Genomic DNA, 18982 nt, shown 5'->3' with positions numbered 1-18982 from the left:
TATCCAAAGACAACAGATCATACAAATTACACAGAGGGAGTAGATAAAGAAAAACAGCCATATGTTTACAAATGCAATGGAACTCTACAATTGAGAATAATGGAGTTCAGAATGGAGTTCTGGTCTGTACAGACCGTGCCGACACCACCCACGCCCTCACCCAATGTCTGTACAGACCGTGCCGACACCGCCCACGCCCTTACCCAATGTCTGTACAGACCGTGCCGACACCACCCACGCCCTTACCCAATGTCTGTACAGACCGTGCCGACTCCACCCACGCCCTCACCCAATGTCTGTACAGACCGTGCCGACACCACCCACGCCCTCACCCAATGTTTGTACAGACCGTGCCGACTCCACCCACGCCCTCACCCAATGTCTGTACAGACCGTGCCGACTCCACCCACGCCCTCACCCAATGTCTGTACAGACCGTGCCGACACCACTCACGCCCTCACCCAATGTCTGTACAGATCGTGCTGACTCCACCCACCACCTCACCCAATGTCTGTCCAGACCGTGCTGACTCCACCCATGCCCTCACCCAATGTTTTTATAGTCTGCTACCCTGTGTTGTTTACCCAAGAATACAGACTGTAGGCTAAACATCTTCTCTACTTCTGATGTACATAGCATTACTGGCCAGTGTTGACTATATCTGCAGTCTGTCATTGGTCCTACACATGAGCTTAACTTTGTATAATCACTGGTTTTCATGTCTGAAATGTAGAAATGGCAGCTATTTGCCTGCCTGATCATTACCCTGTCTTGTTTGATGCAATTATCTCATATCCATCTCATAAACCCTGGTTCTCAACTGCTCATGCTGTAATAGGCCTTGTACTCCCAGTTCTAGGGACTTTTAACAGCTGCTCCCTTAACCTTCATCAATAAGAGTCCCTTAACCAATCCTCCAAAAGATCTTAGCACAAAAGGACTGGTGGTCTTATTTAACTCCACCCACAATGTTGTCCAGTCTCTAGTGCTCCAATAAAGTGGTCCAGAAGGCCCAAAGTTAGACATTTGATCATCAGTGGTATTTGGATTCTAATGCAGCAATATAGGAACAAAATAAAATAAAAACATGATGCAAGTCTACTATCAGATGCCAGAGCAAAATATTTCCTAAATATGTTATAGTAGCATGGGCCTGTTTAACACCATGAATACAGTAATGGACCCTGTCATCACCATCTATCTTGAAGCCACTACTGAGACCTGCATCAACTCAAGATGCTTTTTATTGTCATTCTAACTATGACAAGTATACACTGAAATGCTATAATGTTTCTCCAGGGCTATGGTGTAAATCTAAAGAACACAAGTAAACAATAAATATGAAATACAGGACCAGTAATGCACAGCTTACAATTAACTTAATTAAATTAAGTTTACAACCCATTTACAGTTTGCACAGTCCACACGAAGCTGTAACATTTCAATGTAAACTTGCATTTACTAGCATTTATTTTTTATATTCTATATATTTCCATATTTTTAGTAATATATTAAAATATCTTAATTTCTACAGTTAATTAATTTTAACATTTTAACATCTTTTCTTTTGGACATTTGTAAAGCTGCTTTGTGACATGTTGTGGTTGATATGAATGTGCTTGGTACCAAGAAAACAATCTTTCATCTAATTGTTTATTATTTTTCATTTTATAGTGTTTTATCAATTGATTTGACTAAAGCACCTTGGAGTCACTGCATGGCCCCCTTCTCCTCCCTGTGTTCAAGTGACATGTGAATGTGTGTGTGTGTGTTTCTCTATCACCACGCCCCTACCTTGTTAATTGGTCGCGCGTCACACCTGTCCCTAGTTACTGTCCTTGTGAGTAGGGGTATTTAAAGCCGTTTGGCAGGGGTGCATTGTCTGTGTTTGACCCTGTATGTTCCACATGGTGTGTTTCCAGTTTCTGTTTGTCTAGTGTGATTTTTTTTCCTTGTTCTTTGTGTTTTGGCTTGGTTTTAAATAAATACATTTATCACGGAGACTTGCCTCAGCATCCCACTTACTAGTCACTTTCAAGCCTGTGGTGGGCGATTCATCTGGAATAGTCCCTCGCCATGTGCTCTCTAGAACATCCACCAGGAAGGCAGAGGTCCCCTCACTGCCCATGTGAACAAGTGCTTTGTCCTGGACTCATCGATGGACTCACCGGTGTCCCCTTCCAGCCAGTCATTGGACCTTCACCTAGCCTTCCCATAGGGCCGGTTAGTCTTATTCCTGTCACTGTCTCCATGCCCATGTCTCCCAGTATGCCCCCCCATGTGTCTGTCATTGTCTTGGTCCCTGTTGTCCTCCCCTCTGTCCTGTCTGCACTAACCTGTGTTTGGGGCAGGGAGGTCTCAGTCCTCCAGCCTCGCCATTTCGCATTGGTCTTGGGGCCAGGCCCCATAGGATGGCGCGCCAGGAGTCATGCCATGTGGGGGGTGGGGTGTCTGTCATTGCACGGACCCCTCCTCCTAGACTCCTCCTGGATATTTAAAGCCATTTGAGACAGTTGTGCTTTATTGGTGTTTGACCCTGTGTGTTCCACATGTTGCACTTATCACAAGTGTTTCCAATTTCTCTGTTTGCTACATCGGTTTTAAAGGTGCTCTGTAAATAAAAATGAGTAATAGAACAATGACAATAGAAATTTTTTAATTCAACAAAGTTGTATTTATTTATTTATTTATTTTTTTTGTCCCGCATCTTGACATGACGAACAGTCTGAGCATCATATCAGGTTCTCCCTCCCTCTTCTCTTACATGTTTTATTTTTCCTTTTCATTCTTAAAACTTGAACAAACACCACATGGTCTGTCTACGTTCATCAGCAGAATATGGAACAAACACGTACAACCACACAATCACAATTAAATGAACAGACACTGGAAACAAACAAAAAATATCGGATGCAAATATCAAATAAGATACAATAATTAGTTATATAATGCAAAAATAAACTAGATAAAAACTTTACATTACTTAAAAGAGAACACTTTTACATTTATACACAATGTCCAGTGGCAGGCACCTGTTTTGCAAACACAGATAGAAAATCTGATGTTTTAGTGCAGGAGCAACATGTGGGTTACTCAACATAATAAAATATCACCCAATTACATAACAAGATAAAACACCACCTGATTAGTTAACGTGTTTAAACCACCTCGGTGGGTGGAGATTGATGCTGGTTTTCTTGCTATTCAGTTTCTGGAAGGGTAACAAAAGCGCTGTTCACTTTCTAGTGAAATGCAGCATAGTGTTTCATTTACATGGCAATTGCTGGGTGACTGAATTAAGCTACAATGCATCATCTGAATAGAAATACATTAACACTCAAATACTGTATAACTGTGACCACTTTGTTTTAATGAGGTAGTGCATGAAACATTTCTGAAACCACAGGAGGGAAAACTGCCCTAATATGCTAGTGAAATATTGTACAGTTTTTACATTATGCTAATTTAAAGCTAAGTCCCAGAAGAGACAGCTGTGATTATACAGTCTAATCAGGCAGGTAAAGGTGCTTTACAGATAAATTGGTCAGAGTGACCTTGACAGCAAGTCTGTCTCTGTCAGACTGTGTGGTTTTAAGAGTAAAGGTGGAGAGGTGAAGAGATTTATTTTCTCATTTAGTCTCCCAGTGGCTTAAAACCAAAACATGAACAAATTCAGGTTGGTTTTAAGGTGTCAAAAAAATACCCCTATGAAAAAACAAGATAAACAATGCTGACCTCAGTATTTATAGATGGCACAGAGAAATAGTGATTTCATTCCAATTTCATTCCCCTGCCATCTTGTCTTTGTTTTAGTTTTTCCAAGGTTTTTTTTTCCATAAAATATATTTAAATATGAATTTGTAATTATATCACAGTATTTTACAGTCTAAATTCTTGAGAAACACAAAGGTCAAAGGACTATGAAGAACAGTGACACTGATAAAAAGAGTGGAACTCTCGGGTTTTGTATCTTTGGTTCTTGAAATAAACAGGGGAAAAAGAGGCTCGAAAAATTAATGACAGAGGCTTTTCCTCACAGACACGCACTGTCACTAAAGAGGGTCTGTTCTTTGTGCCCTTAATTTGACTTAAAAATAGAAAAGGAGCTCCACTAATTCCATTAATTTATTCTTCATTTTTGTGTAAATAAGTGCTTGAGTGAGGACAATAAAAATGTACAATGGATGAAATCTTCTAAAATTCACTCTAAATACATATCAAAGAGTTTATTTCATGCAGTAGTCTTATGATGTCTTTTTAGTACTTCAGTTTTGTTGAACAGTTAAAGGTATCTGGCATCAGCTGGCTGAGTCTTCCAGGTCAGTCCTCTCAGTCATATTCCTTGTTTCTGCAGTTCCATGCTGTTGTCACTTTCCTTCCAATGTCCCTCCTGCTCTCTGTGTTTTCTCTGCATGGGGACTGCTGGGTGCTCTCTCCATCTGCCCCCTCCACCTCCTCCTCTCTGTTTTGACAGTTGCTGCCCGGCTGCTGGTGGACTTGTGTGAGGGCCAGATAGGGGTGCTGGGGAAGTGCTGAACTGAGCAAAGTGCCTGCAGTGGCAGTGGTAATAGAGCTGGTTCCATCCTGGGAGCCACCATTGGACAGTGCCTTGTATTTCAGCCTTAGCTTGTGGGGCAGCGCTGTGGTTTTTACTTCTGTTTGCCTGTCACCATTTTGGCAAGCACTGCTGATAGCAATGGCTGCATTATAGCCACTGGTCTCTGAAGAGCAGGATGATGGGGACTCATCATCAGTGGAGGCCTCTTTGTCAGAGCTTCGAGGATCTCCATCACTGGAGGATGTGTCTTTGCTGGAAGAGGAGGGCTCTTGGTAGAACCTGTCAGCTCTAGACTCACCCTCATACGTTAACAAGGGTGGCTCCTCATCCATGGGGCTGAGGTAGGAGTTCTGATGCTGGTAAAGGTGACACTTGTCAGTCTCACTAAGAAGGTCTGTAGTGAAGGAATTTGGGACACTGTCTTTAGAGGAATGCTGAGGACTGCAGGGAGATTGAATGTGCTGAGAGACAAACTGCTGGACTTCTGTGGCATCCACCTTGCTTTTAGCGTATTCGTAAGACGGTGAATCCAATGACCTCCTTGCTAGTTGCTGAGCAACCTCTGACAGAGTCTCTAAACCATCTGCTCTTGCAGGCAGACTAAATGCTGCTTGGCTCACGTGAGTGACTTGTACCTTCTGCTGTGGTGGTAGTCCAGTCTGCTGATCCATGCTATTAAGTCTCTGGGTCTCGAGTGGGTATGTGCTACTGCCTGAACGATACAGGATTACGCTCCTTTGAACTCTGGCAGGTTGACTAGCTGGGCTGGTACCAGACTCCTGCTGTTCTGTTCCTTGTAGTTGGTGGGTCTGCAGTTGGGAAAATCCAGGTTGACCACTAAACATGCCATTCAGAACGCTCGTCTCAAGTCTGTTAATGTCCATAGCTGAACTCTCTTGCTTGATTTTGTATGAAATCGGTTCGGGGCTGTCCCGAGAAGATCCGTCAGACATGTCAGACAAAGAGCCATGAGGGGAGTACTTGGGTAATGGTGTTTGCCGCTCACCCCGACTCGACTGTTCTGTCTCTGAGGAGTCTGAGTTCATCATAATCTGGGAGGCACTGGAGTATCCACTACTTGAGAAATAGGTGTTTCCTCCAGCTGCACTCCCAGCAGTGGTGTTACTGCCAGCAGCCTCAGTTCCACTGCTGATCTGCTGGCTTTTCTCCATATATGAGGCTGTGGTGATGAGGCCGAACCTCAGCTTCAGCTGCAGGAGCTCGGTCTTTAGGCGAACATTCTCTTCGTTCAGCGCCATCACCCTGTTCTCCAACACCATGTCATTCAGTCGTCGCTTCTCCCTTGAACGCTTTGCTGCCTCGTTGTTCTTGCGACGTTTTTCCCAGTAGGAAGCATCTTTCTTTTCTTCTGAAATGAACTCGCGCTTGCGTCTACAGTTCACGTTGGGCTTTGGTTTAATAAGTCTGCCTTGTCGAGAAGAGCTGCTAATCTGAGGTGTTGGTAAGCTTTCTGTGAAATTTGAAAATGTGTCTGTTTCCATGTTGGCATTTGGGTTTTGAGCAGAAAGGTTCTGACTCTCCATCGTGCTCCTGCAGAGGCCAGTCTGTATGACTGGGACTCAGCTGACATTGAAAATAAGACTTCTGAAAGTGTGAGGTTAAGGATGAAATAACTACCTAAATGTGCAGAATGCAAAGACCTGTGATGTTCCCTTACACCTCCAGGAAGGAACCTTATTGATTCTTGCCTATTTTTCCTCTCTATTCATACCCACTGTCTAAACGTTCAAGAGGCCAGATTGGCTAGATACATAAAGAAGACTTGGATTTCAATTAAACCCTATCTCATTTGATAGGGAAGTGTTTAAAATTAGTCTACCAGTAAGTTTCTGAGTGGTACCATTTGTATTTTGATGAGTATCTTCTGAAGGTTTAAGTGACGAAGTCTGGTTGTTAAAACTTGCTTCAGTCTGGTTGATTGATGTCTGTCCACAGTCCACTGTAACTCCACTGACTAAATCTGTAACACAAGATAAGGATTTCTTTATTGTGTTAGCAAACTGGAATTAGAAGATCAAGACCATAGCTGCACACTTTGATTAAAAGCCAGAAAGAAAGAAGTGGGGGATTTTTGTTATAGCAGATATGTCATCAATCTCAGAGTATCATCTTCACATTAGTGACGAACAATTCATGTTTTTTTTTTCCAGTGCTTAGGTTTTTTCTAAGCATTTCTAAGTGCAGACTTACTTAGTCTCAGTCAGAAGAATTTTTGAGAAATATGGGTCAGAGAAATAACTGAACATTGAGCCATGTAATAGCTCTCTAAAGCTCTACAGTAAGCTGCTTATTGTGTAAGACACTGCACTCTAATAACCACAGCACCCTGCCACTCTGCCAGGACTGCAGAGAGCAGCAGACAAGGAGAGAATGAGACAGGGGATGAGAGTGAACGAGAGAGAGGGTGAGAGAGAATGAGAGAGAGGGTGAGAGAGAATGAGACAGGGGATGAGAGTGAACGAGAGAGAGGGTGAGAGTGAACGAGCGAGGGGGTGAGAGTGAACGAGAGAGAGGGTGAGAGTGAATGAGAGAGGGGCTGAGAGTGAATGAGAGAGAGGGTGAGAGAGAATGAGACAGGGGATGAGAGTGAACAAGAGAGAGGGTGAGAGTGAATGAGAGAGGGGGTGAGTGAACGAGAGAGAGGGTGAGAGAGAATGAGAGAGGGGGTGAGAGAGAATGAGACAGGGGATGAGAGTGAACAAGAGAGAGGGTGAGAGTGAATGAGAGAGGGGGTGAGTGAACGAGAGAGAGGGTGAGAGAGAATGAGAGAGGGGGTGAGAGAGAATGAGAGAGAGGGTGAGAGAGAATGAGACAGGGGCTGAGAGTGAATGAGAGAGGGGGTGAGAGTGAATGAGAGAGGGGGTGAGAGAGAATGAGACAGGGGATGAGAGTGAACGAGAGAGAGGGTGAGAGTGAACGAGCGAGGGGGTGAGAGTGAACGAGAGAGAGGGTGAGAGTGAATGAGAGAGGGGCTGAGAGTGAATGAGAGAGAGGGTGAGAGAGAATGAGACAGGGGCTGAGAGTGAATGAGACAGGGGCTGAGAGTGAATGAGACAGGGGCTGAGAGTGAATGAGAGAGGGGGTGAGAGTGAATGAGAGAGGGGGTGAGTGAATGAGAGAGGGGGTGAGTGTGAATGAGAGAGAGGGTGAGAGTGAATGAGCTGCTGCAGTCACATGACCTATCAAGCACTATTTCTCAAATATCAATCTCCTACAGATTTCTGCAATATGTCCTCTCAGAACAATTGTTTTTTCTTGTTGTTGCCAAACACCAAGTTTGCATTAGATGTAACACACTTCTCACTGGAATGTTTTCTTGTAATTACACTTCTGTTGCCTCTCAAAATTCATGCAGACTATATAAGGTATGTGGTCTATATAAAAAGACTAGTTATGTTCTCAATCTACATGCATTAGAACATACAGGTAAAACTACTCTGTAAGAATCCTGAGCTGGTGAAGGAGTTCAAACCAAGAGCTCCAACCCAAAAAATGTGCTTCAGTATAACTCTGGAACACTTTGTCTTCTGCTATAATGCCAAGGATAACAGAAAGCTTTTTCAGTATTTCACCAGACTGTTTGCTCTTAAATACCCTTTTCAAACGTTGTGTGCCCTCTGTGATGATAAAAAAGCTTTGTTTGAAAATCACATTAGGGCTGTCTACATACAAAATAATGAAAGATTCATTTTTTATTAATTTTTGCTTTCTCTTGTGGCATGTTTCTGGGCCTCAGCGTGGTTTTGACATCGTTCAGCCTGCTACGGTTATATAGCTCGTTCCTCCTCATAGGAAGATTTTATTAGAAATGAAAATGAAAAGGACCTTTTAGAAAAGTGACACACTGTTTCTGAAGCTACTCCAGTACACTTGTCCTTAATTTGTCTCACCCACAACGACTTTGTTTCACTGGTCCAGAGTCAGAGCTTTTTCACAAATAAGCCAAAGTGAAGCTGAAGATTTTGTCAGGGTATGACAAATTCAGTCAGACTTGCCCTCTTAGCATGAGGGACGTCTAGGCAGCACGCATGTCCCACTGACCTAGAAACAGTAAGCACTGTAAGCACCACTCTAAGTACTTAGCTCAGTACTGACATTATGCTGTAAAATAGGTCAGTGGGACAGGGAGGGGGCGCCAGTGAGCAAGCTGGGGGGAATTATAGTGCATCCTAAAAATAGCGACACAGTGTGAGGGAGGAGCTCCAGACTCCAACTGGCAGAGAAGAGTGGAATTTACCAGAACTGCAGTGACACGCAGGCAAAAAAAAAAAACCCAGCTCACATCAGCATATGAGCATTAACAATATCAGCATTTACACTATGTGCTGAAACCAGAGATCACCAGACTTACATTCCCCAAAACACAGACTTCACTGTATGGATTAAATGTTCTGATTCTTGGAAGTCTGTAAAAGGAAGACTGGTCTCCAAGAATAATCAGAGAGGGACTGACGTCAACCAGTGCTGTAATGTCAGGGTGACCACGGTGACCCACACACACTCCTGCATGCACACATGGCATGCTGTGTGTGCTACACCCAAGCACCAACAGGGCAGGCATCATTATGGTGGGAGGCCTACATGTTTCTTCCAGGAAGGTGCCTATTCAGACCAGGACCAGTACTAAACACATTGTGTCCTAAATGTTAAACCAGGGGGGTCAACCTCATAAAATGACATTTGTATTGTCTTCCAAATTAATTTCACCATCTGTTAGGCTCTGATATTCAGTCCTTATTCTTTGTGGGTCAGGGCCAGCAGATTGCGAGCCCTGCCTTCACCTAGGAATTCACAGTGGCCAATCCACTGAATTTATTTCTCAGTGATTACAATACCATGGTCTGGGTTTGGATTAAAGAGCCAGGATTAAGTTTTAGGCCTATTAGTTATTATATAACAAAACAGTATTGTAATATACATGGAATGAGTAGTATGATCTTATGGAAACAGAGTCCCTCATAGCCACTGGAGTTACTGTTCTCTCTTACCTTTGGTCCATCATCATTCATATTCTCCATAGCCTGTTCTGGGATTAGTCTGACTTCTACTGTGTGTGTTCATACATCAATACACCTCCTTCACTACATAGAAAATGCAAAGAAAAACTGGACTAATCTAAATTGTCAGAATAGTTCTGAACAGGTAGAAAGATTTTCACAAAAGAAACGTTTCATTTTTTTCATATATACACATAGAGAGAGAGATAAATGTATGCACGTGTGTGTGCTCGTGCTCACATGCAGTTTCTGAGAGGAAGGCAAGACGCTGTGGTGTGGACTATAGGACAGACTCTGCAACACAGCACGTGGGTACGAGGCATCAGGTCCTAGTGGAGTTGTAGCGTGGTCTATTCTGGTGACGTCATGTAGACACATGCAGGTGTTGAGTTGGTGGGGAGTGATGATTGGCTTATTGATGACGCAATGCATACGTTGTGTATAAAAATAAGCATACAATAAATATTTCTGCAGGTTATGGCCCGACCTGCACAAATATTTAATATTTGTGTTCAGGAGTTCAATATTCGCAACGTAGACGTGCTGTGGGAACAAACATTAGCTTGTCAGCTCAACCAGTCCGGTAGTTCCCTACGAACTACAGAACAAAGTCATGCAGGGTACTGATCACAGTCCAGCTGTGAAGCCTGGTGTTGCGGATGCTACCCTGGCGTTTATGGATCAGCGTCTGCTGCGAACTTCCCACCGTAAAGCTACTGGCTATTTATTCAAGCCATTCTGCCCTCAATGTGCATGTCATTGTCTTTGTTAGATCAAGTACACCGATAAATACGTGAACTGGAGGAAGAAATAATAGTTCCCCGTCTATGGATTTGATTCATTGTACTGTAATTAAACAGATTTCGTTGGAACGTCAGCCGGATTTGTGTGTTATTTTGCCCAGTCTCCCCGCTCATCCCCGGGTGCCGAAACACGGGGGAACCGTCTGGCCGTGACATTGAACACGCAGCGAAACAATGTGTCAGACCTGCGCTCCCGTATCATCCGCAACCATCAGCTCCGCTTTCAAACCGCCAGTCACTCAGAATCACTGTGAAACGTTAGAAACGAAACGTGTGATGCCAAAGCAGCCCGTGTCCGCCGAACCATAGCGGGAGAGGCATGGCGCTGAGCGGTTATATCCTCTCTGAGGTGTGGCTGCTACCATCCGCCGCCTGTGCGCAACCACGTTAGACCGCACACACCTATTCACACGGCGCTCTTACCCGGGTGGAGAAGACTCGCTCCGTCTACCGAGGAAAACCCGCTTCGAGGCTAAAGAGGGTGTCTTTTCGTCTCAGAAAGTGGCGTCCTCTGTCCTCCTTTATCTTCTCTTTTGCCTGCAGACAGAAGTCTGTGAGACTTTTTAGCTAAAAATGTCCCGCGTGGTGGAGTAACTTAACACGAGCTGCTGTCTCTGTAGGCTGTGTCCTTGAATGTGGCGCTATTTGCTGTGAATCCCTCCCTACTCGTGTCCTCATGTCGGATGCTTTGCTCCAGTTTCAAACACACACACACACACACACACACACACAGTCTTCCAATGTGTGTTAGTAGGTCAGCGGTTGCATAACAGAAAGCTTTGGTGCCTAGTCACGTTTTTGTTCTCTTAGCGCGCGCTTTCTACCTTCCCCTCCTCCCAAACAAACACATCTTTTAAAAACGAGGGGATGGTCTTCAACACAAACGTCTACAATCACTGTTTGTCCGGACTTTTATGAGCATAGATCCAATGTCAAGCAGTCCGGTAGCCCGTGAAGTTACTGCACCGCCTGCATTCATGCATACAAAGGCTACAGCGCAGGAAGTCTGCTGTTGGTTACCCAATAGTTGCAGAATTACATCACCATGAGCTTTCTTTTGTTCCACAAAATACAGACCATTATGCTATCTAGGTGTTAAAGGGGTGAAAGTGTTTTTGAAAGAAGAACAGGTCTGAGCAGCAGCGCCAATCAGACAGGTGATCCACTTTGTGCGGAGTTCTAGGGAAAAGGCTGCCTGTTGGGAAATAATTTCTAAACTAAGTTTATTTTGGCTCGAATCCAGAATGGACTATTACATCATACGGTCTGTTTACTCAGCCCAGGGGGAATGAAAGACACTTTCACAGCAGCTCACCGAAATGAGAATAAAACAAATGAAAATTTGTGGAAAACACTGGTGCTGTCCATCCTACTACAACGGCCACACCTCACAAATGAAAGCACAGGAACAGGCATGCATCACATCTCTCACGTCTCATATGCTCTCTCTATCCCCCCCCCCCCCTTTAGATTTATTTTAGTTTCTTCATATGAGACAGCATGTAATACAGTAATAATTAGGCACACTGATATGACTTGCTCTGTGTTGTTTGTTTGTTTTTGTTGTTGTTTATTGTTATTGTTGTTGTTTATTGTTATTGTGTTATTGTACTATTATGTACTGTTATTGTACACTTTACAGCTTTGGTCTAAAAAACATTTTTTTTCAACAATTTAACCCGTTCCTTCACCTGCATATTTTCACAGCCGTATGACAGACACGATATGTATTAGGAGCGCTGCCACTTCCACAGAGTGACCCGGTGCCCTGTTGTATTTGGTTACCCCACGGCTTGACGGGTCACAGATGTGGGGGCCGTGCTCGGGCCCTGCCAGACTCCCGCACCCTCCTGGTCTAGACACGTCAGGCTGTAGATCATTGGTTTTGAACTTGGCTGCCCCTCCCCCTTCACCGTTCACCCCATTTGCTCCCGGCTGCGTCTTTTACGGTTCCCTAGGCAACTGTTATGCTGTTTGCCTAGCAACTGTTCCCCCCCTTTTTCACGTGGAATGGGATTGGTAAAAGTCTCTTGGTGGGGGCCACCATACCCAGCCTGTGGGGATTATGAATCAGGAAGCAGTGGTGGTATGCGCTATAGAGCTGCTATTGTCTGCTCTCCACCTCCTTGCCCCTACACACACACACACACACACACACACACACACACACACACACTCCAACAACAACCACACCCCAGGGGTGGTGCTGCTGGGTTTTTTTTTTTATTCTGTTCTTTCATTTAAATGCGATCTAATTAAACTGTCTATTTGTCTGTTTGTTTTAGCTCTCTGTTCAACCACTTTACATTTGCAATGCAACAACGACCGTGAGAGTGTGAGGTGTGTGGTTTTATGTATGAGGTTGTTCCCTTGGATCATAAGTTGCATCTATAGTATTTATTTCTTTATTTTCGTGGCCATATCTGAAAACAAGGCAGGCTTTTTGCATTTCAGGACCATGGGTGGCACTGCCCTCTGCTGGCCAGTGCCAGTCAGGTGTGACCACATTTTACTCTGAAAAAGTATTTTGGGCGAATGAATGTCTACCTGATGTCAGGTCAGTCCATTCTCAGGCCTCTGTGTTCCCAGAAAGGTCTGCATTATACCACAATCATACTTGCATATAGAGTTGTATCATGTTTGAAATATGACGCTATGTGTATGGGTATCGGTGTATTTTTAAATGGCCAGAGATATTTCTGTTTTATTTTAAATGAAAAAAAAAAAAAACTAGGAATAAAGTTTTCATAAAGATACGTAACTTTTGTTTGTATTAATTATTGCCAAACATTGTTAATCTGTTACTGAGCAATGTTCATTGCATTGGACACATTGAATTTTGACCAAAACACTGTGGATAGTGGATTCATGAGAAAGGTTATTTGTTTAGTGCGAGCAGCAACATGCAATAAAGCTGTGAAGATTGGTGGCAGATAGAGGGTTTGGGTTTTTTTTAGTTTTAATTTTCGTTCTTTTTTTTTCTTTTTCATTTGACTGTCACATTTTACCAGAACTAGGGTAAATGTAGAATTGCATGGCTATCGATTTAAATATAAGGTAAAGGAATCAAAAGTCATATTGTGCTATGTCCATAGAAAACAATATTTACACAACCAAGATTTTTTACAGGCCTCATCGTGCATTATGGTTTCTAAATTTCAGGCTTATTGTGAGCTTAGCTGCATGTTATACTTAGTTATTCGTTTGATTTCAGCTGTGAGATTTCAGTTGGTAAATTGTTTGAGTTATTTAAAATGAAATAAAAATAAAATCATCGCCCTCTGCCGGTGCAGATTGAGTACTACATATCGAAATGTTGTAGCAGTGATAACTTTATTGTTTAAGGCAGATTAGATATTTAAAAATAGCAGAATTTACAAAATTGTGTAAAAATAATACAAATACATTAACATAGATGCAAGACCATTACTAAAATGTTTTCACTGTTCATAAATGTTCACTGTTCATAAATACAGATCCACTTTATTACTTTGTACTTATATTCAGAAGTACAGCAGATGGTAGAGGAGCTGCAGTTCCACAACTATAAATAAAAAATCCCTACAGCACCTTCACTTGGAACATTTCTCCATGTTTATGTTCAGAATATTCCTTACCGGATTGACTTTACCTGTTAGTGGAATAGCTGAGATATGTGGGTATACTGTCTATACTTGTATATAAGATAACTTGAGAAGCTATATACATCATATTGAACATTATGGTAATAAATCCAACATTTGGGTCACTATGTGGAATATTACAGCAATGGAAATGTTATTTTAACCTCTATTCCACCCTGTAGCCCACTGGTGCTGAGTTTAGCACATTAGTTTTGAATAGGTTACAGCCGGTATATATATATATGTGAGTGTGTGTGTGTGTGTGTGTGCGTACATATATATATATGTGTGTGTGTGTGTGTGTGTGTGTGTGTGCGTGCATCTATGTGTTTGTGTGTGTGTGTGTGCGCGCATATATGTGTTTGTGTGTGTATGAGTGTGTGTGTGTGTGTGTGTGTGTGTGCGTGCATCTATGTGTTTGTGTGTGTGCGCACACGCATATATGTGTTTGTGTGTGTGTGTTTGTGTGTGTGTGAGTGTGTGTGTGTGTGTGTGTGTTGTGTGTGTGTGTGTGTGTGCGTACATATATGTGTTTGTGTGTGTGTGTGTGTGTGCGTGCATCTATGTGTGTGAGTGTGTGTGAGTGTGTGTGTTTGTGTGTTGTGTTCATTCTTTCACTCCTGTACCGTTGCTTGTGCTCTTAGTTCCCCTGCTGCAAAAATATGGAAAGATAAAGGAAGTATTAAAAATGGCAGTTTGTTTAATCGGACCAGTTACTGGACTATCTGTGGTTTGTGTTAATTAAAGCCTCATCTACATCTTGTTTAATCGGACCAGTTACTGGACTCTCTGTGGTTTGTGTTAATTAAAGCCTCATCTACATCTTCGAGTGTTTCAGGAGATTTTTTTATTTTACCAAACGTGCATTGAACTTTCTGTTATATACATGTCCATTCTTATTCTTCCTTAGATGTCAGTTATACTTTTATTGTGTATTGTGTATAGAAAAATATGTTAGTGTTGTATTGTATTAGATATATATAGAATGTACACATGTTTGTGTGTGTGTGTGTGTATGTGTGTGTGTGTGCGAGAGAGAGAGAGGTTAAGTGTGTGCATGTGTTTGTAAGAGAAAGAGAAATCAGGTCTGTGTGTGTGTGTGTGTGTGTGTGTGTGTGTGTGTGTGTGTGTGTGTGTGTGTGAGAGAGAGACAGAGAAACAGAGAGGAAGAGATCAGGTGTGTCTCTTCATATGCAGGGCCAGGTGGTCAGACCGGCTAAAGGCTCTCTGGCACAGCCCACACTCGTATGGTTTTTGTCCCGTGTGTTTACGGTAGTGACGCGTTAACTCATCAGAACGAGCAAATTTCCAACCACAACCCTCCCAGTTACAGTGGTATGGCTTCTCTCCTGCACAGGGGGTGGGTGAAGAGAGATAGAGAGAGAGAGAGAGAGAGAGAGAGAGAGAGAGAGAGAGAGAGAGAGAGAGAGAGAGAGAGGGACAGAGAATGAGTGATATACTTCTTTCTCCATCCCTGAAGTGGGTATACATATGTGTAAATAGAATGTCTATCATTTAAAGAAACCACTGAAATGTTTGTTACTGACACAATGAAACCAAGAAACAAAAATAAATATTACACATTTTCTAATCATTCTTGGCCTGGGTGTTTGTGGAGTGCCCGTGTGTGTGTTGAGAGCTGGGAGTACCTGTGTGTGTGCGTAGGTGTGCTTTAAGATGGGAACTCTTGGTGTAGGTCTTGTGGCAGCCGGGGTAATCACAGCTGTGCACGGCAGCTCTTCTCTTCACTGTTGATCTGCGACTGCGTTTCCCTTCATGCCCAGCGGGGGGCGCCGTGGTTTCAGGAAGCATGCTGTGTGCAGGGGGGAAGTGGGTGTAGCTGGCCGGCGGCGGGTAGTTTCTTGGGTGGGCGTAATTCTGAATGAAGCTGTAATGTAGTGGCGGGACCTGAGTCTCTGCACCCACAGCTGATGTCTGGCCATATTTCGCCTCAGGGAAATGAGTCATGGGGGATGAATGGGGGTAGTAGTGCCCAAACTCCCAGGGTCTCACTTTCCCTACAGCTGCCGCATCTCTGCTCACTGTGACCTGTTGAGAGGGCATGAGCGCATTTTGGGGACTGAGGTGCTGGAAGCATTTCCCCTGCTGCCCTGAGGTGTAGCCGTCACCATAGAGATCAGGGACGGGCGAGATCAAGCACTCATGGTGAGGCAGGAGATCGCTCTGCCTGACCCCATCGTGAACCTGCTCCTGCTGCAGGGAATGCTGGGAGGCATACTGCTGACTGTCGCTTTGATCAGGTGATAAATTGCCCCATTCAGACAGCAAGAACTCCACATCCCAGCATCCCTCACTCTGGTGTGGTCGAGAGGCATCCGTGTGGTTAGCACTCTGGCTGACACACATGGCTCTCTCTGGTGGTGAGGGTAGGCTCATAGGGCAGTCCTCCACCTTCCACATCTTGAAGGGGAAAGAAAGTGATGGACATGAAATATATTATGCACCTCAGTAGTCGCACGCATGAGAGAGCCAAGCAGTTAGAATCCAACACGCAAGAATTTGTTTGTTGACTTGGTTTTGGTTTGATTTTATATCATAACATAGAGGTCACTGCACTGTATCAGCTGAAAAGATGTTCAGTAAAACCTTTGTCATTAACGTCATCAGAAATCTTCACACAGTGACAAATGAACCTTGGCAGATTGTGTGTATTTTGTGTGATTGCACAAACGTTGTTTTGCTGCAGCCTTTTTTATTATTTGTAAGTAATTGTGTATTTGTTGTGTTCTTCTGATAGTGCTCTAACATGCAGAACTTTTCATGTATTAACCTAGTAATTAGCATATCTCATTATCTCATCAGAACACACATCCCCTCCCCCTCCATATTCTCTCTCTCTCTACTGTACAAGAAGGTTATTTTAAATTGCAACATTTTAATGAGCATTATTCATTATCCATTTATTTATCCTAATAATCTAGTAATCTAATAATAATGATTTTTCATTTTAAATAACCATGATGCTCTTGGGTTCTGCAGACATCCTCAGAGGCCTGAGATGTGTGCAGAGGTGTCGTTTAGAAAGCAGACCTACCGCCATGGAGTCCACGGAGCTGTAGAAGTTTGAGAAGGAACTGAAGGAAGGCAAAGTAGCCTGTGTCACAGCCATGCGCTAACCACGGCCTCCACACTGTGTCCTCTCTGTCCCTCACTTACCCTTTAGGCGCCAAGATCCTAGTCTGCTGTCTGAACTGACATGCACCTCAGTAACGTATTCCTGGTTGGTTCTTCAGCAGGTCACTGTAAAATTTGTATATTCTGGACATGAAAATCTGGTCAGGTCACAGTTTTGTTGCAGTTAAGTCTCTTTTTTCCCCCCTCACCCTTGCTGTCTGTCTCTCTCTCTCTCCCTCTCTCTCTCTCTCTCTCTCTCTCTCTCTCTCTCTCCCTCTCTCCCTCTCTCGGGCTTTCTCTGCCCTCTTCCCCCCACTCACCCTCTCACTATCAGCTGTAAACTTGACTTTAAGACCCACTCTGTTGTGAGGCGGTTGTGAACTATAGGGAGGAGCTGCAATGAGTGTGTGTGCACGCATGTGTGCGTGCGTGTGGGCGTGTCTGTGCGTGATGACCGTTCAGAGAGAGGGGTACAAACACAGCTGGGATACAAACCCAGTCACAAGATTCCAGTCCTATGAATTCTTCTCATAAATAACAGCAGAAGGCGACCCACCTGCAGGGGGATTTGTAGGGGGGTTGATCAGTAGACCCAGGCTGAGTGCGGTGCCAGTTTAACACTCCCTTTTACTATTTATGCCCCTTTTTGCTCTAATACAGAAATAATGATATGGAAAGGACTGTCAGAAAAAAATTTCAAACTTTAGGAGCAAAACTCAATTTGCTCAGTCATTTTAACATTAAAGTAAATTCCACCAGGAGCAGGAAGTTTGCATTTAAATTAGCACCACTCAGCCTGGATCTACTGATCAACCAACCTATTTAACCCCCTGCAGACGGTTCCCCTTTTGCTGTTATTTATGTCAAATAATATTCCAGAAGGATTACTGCAGGTAACAACTGTTGGTAGGAATAATTATTGTATCTGAGAATAACGAACAGGACTGGAGTCTTGTGACTGGGTTTGGATCCCAGCTGCAGTTTGAGCTGCCAGGTGCTTTTAATTGTGTACAGGATAGGTTTTCTCTATTGTATAGGAATGTTCTGTTCTGGGTGTGTTTGGGTGCCAGACAGTAGTCTTGGCAGTAGTAGTTGGACGAGCTGTAGCATTATGGTCAGTGGTGGTTAGCAATGGTGTTTCACAGTATTTTGAGGGTAAATTCTGAGAAGTTGTGTGCTGTGAAGGTGATTGTAAGGGTGAGATTATCAGCACCGTTCGGCTAGTGTATGGCCTACTGTCCCGCCACAGATAACACAGCTGAGGTCCTTGGTTTCTCTGCATGCTTCTCTCACAGATAAACATACGCAGAGAGAGAGAGAGAGAGAGAGAGAGAGAGAGAGAGAGAGAGAGAGAGAGAGAGAGAGAGAGAGAGAGAGAGAGAGACAGACAGATCTGGTCTCTCAGCTACAAAAGATCTTTGAAACCTTTAGTCTTCTGATTAGTTAGCAGTTGCTAAAAGTTCAGTTTGTGGTTCAAACCAATGAACATTCTACATGGCCACTTTAGAGGAGTTGTAGGCTAGAACATTACTGCAGAACTTTAAAAAAAGAAATACTACAGAACTCCAGAACATTTCTACAGGACTCCATGAGTTATTGTTAGTCTTAATATTAGTTTTGTAAGAATGAAAATCATACTTCGCAGTTCATAGTCTTAGGACTCTGGATTGAACCTGCAGGCTAATTCCACCACTTCAAAATGCAGTGTGAGTAGTTGTGTGTTGTGAAGGTGGTTGGAAGGGTGAGATACAGCGAAGAACCTGCTTATCTTGTAAGTTGAAAATGAAAGCACAAAGGTACAGCATATATGTGTGCAGGCATTCCTCCTTTAACAGAGGGCATTTA

At 43.4% G+C, this 18982-nt stretch overlaps 2 protein-coding genes across 2 annotated transcripts; both read right to left on the bottom strand.

The window, feature by feature from the left end:
- Positions 1–2687: 2687 nt before the first annotated feature.
- Positions 2688–11334, bottom strand: nfil3-5 (nuclear factor, interleukin 3 regulated, member 5). The gene is made up of 2 exons (XM_027028135.2): positions 10803–11334; positions 2688–6539 (listed from the first exon to the last, which is right to left on the bottom strand). The coding sequence occupies exon 2, from the start codon at positions 6100–6102 to the stop codon at positions 4330–4332; it is 1773 nt and encodes a 590-aa protein (XP_026883936.2). The 5' UTR covers positions 6103–6539; positions 10803–11334; the 3' UTR covers positions 2688–4329.
- Positions 11335–15111: 3777 nt separating this feature from the next.
- klf1 (Kruppel-like factor 1 (erythroid)) lies at positions 15112–17387 on the bottom strand. The gene is made up of 3 exons (XM_027028159.2): positions 17058–17387; positions 15652–16423; positions 15112–15351 (listed from the first exon to the last, which is right to left on the bottom strand). Exons 1-3 carry the CDS (start codon positions 17130–17132, stop codon positions 15176–15178), a joined length of 1023 nt encoding a protein of 340 aa, XP_026883960.2. The 5' UTR covers positions 17133–17387; the 3' UTR covers positions 15112–15175.
- Positions 17388–18982: the final 1595 nt, after the last annotated feature.

This window comes from Electrophorus electricus, chromosome 1 (assembly GCF_013358815.1).
Source record: "Electrophorus electricus isolate fEleEle1 chromosome 1, fEleEle1.pri, whole genome shotgun sequence".
Taxonomy (NCBI): domain Eukaryota; kingdom Metazoa; phylum Chordata; class Actinopteri; order Gymnotiformes; family Gymnotidae; genus Electrophorus; species Electrophorus electricus.
This window is presented reverse-complemented; position numbering and strand designations above follow the sequence as displayed.

What these genes read in the sequence shown, in the direction of transcription:
- klf1 (XM_027028159.2), bottom strand. Translation starts at nt 17,132, where the DNA reads ATGGCTGTGACACAGGCTACTTTGCCTTCCTTCAGTTCCTTCTCAAAC. An exon ending in GCTCCGTGGACTCCATGGCG is followed by an intron (nt 16,424 to 17,057) that starts GTAGGTCTGCTT and finishes TTCCCCTTCAAG; the next exon opens with ATGTGGAAGGTGGAGGACTG. An exon ending in ACACCTACGCACACACACAG is followed by an intron (nt 15,352 to 15,651) that starts GTACTCCCAGCT and finishes CCCCCTGTGCAG; the next exon opens with GAGAGAAGCCATACCACTGT.
- nfil3-5 (XM_027028135.2), bottom strand. Translation starts at nt 6,102, where the DNA reads ATGGAGAGTCAGAACCTTTCTGCTCAAAACCCAAATGCCAACATGGAA.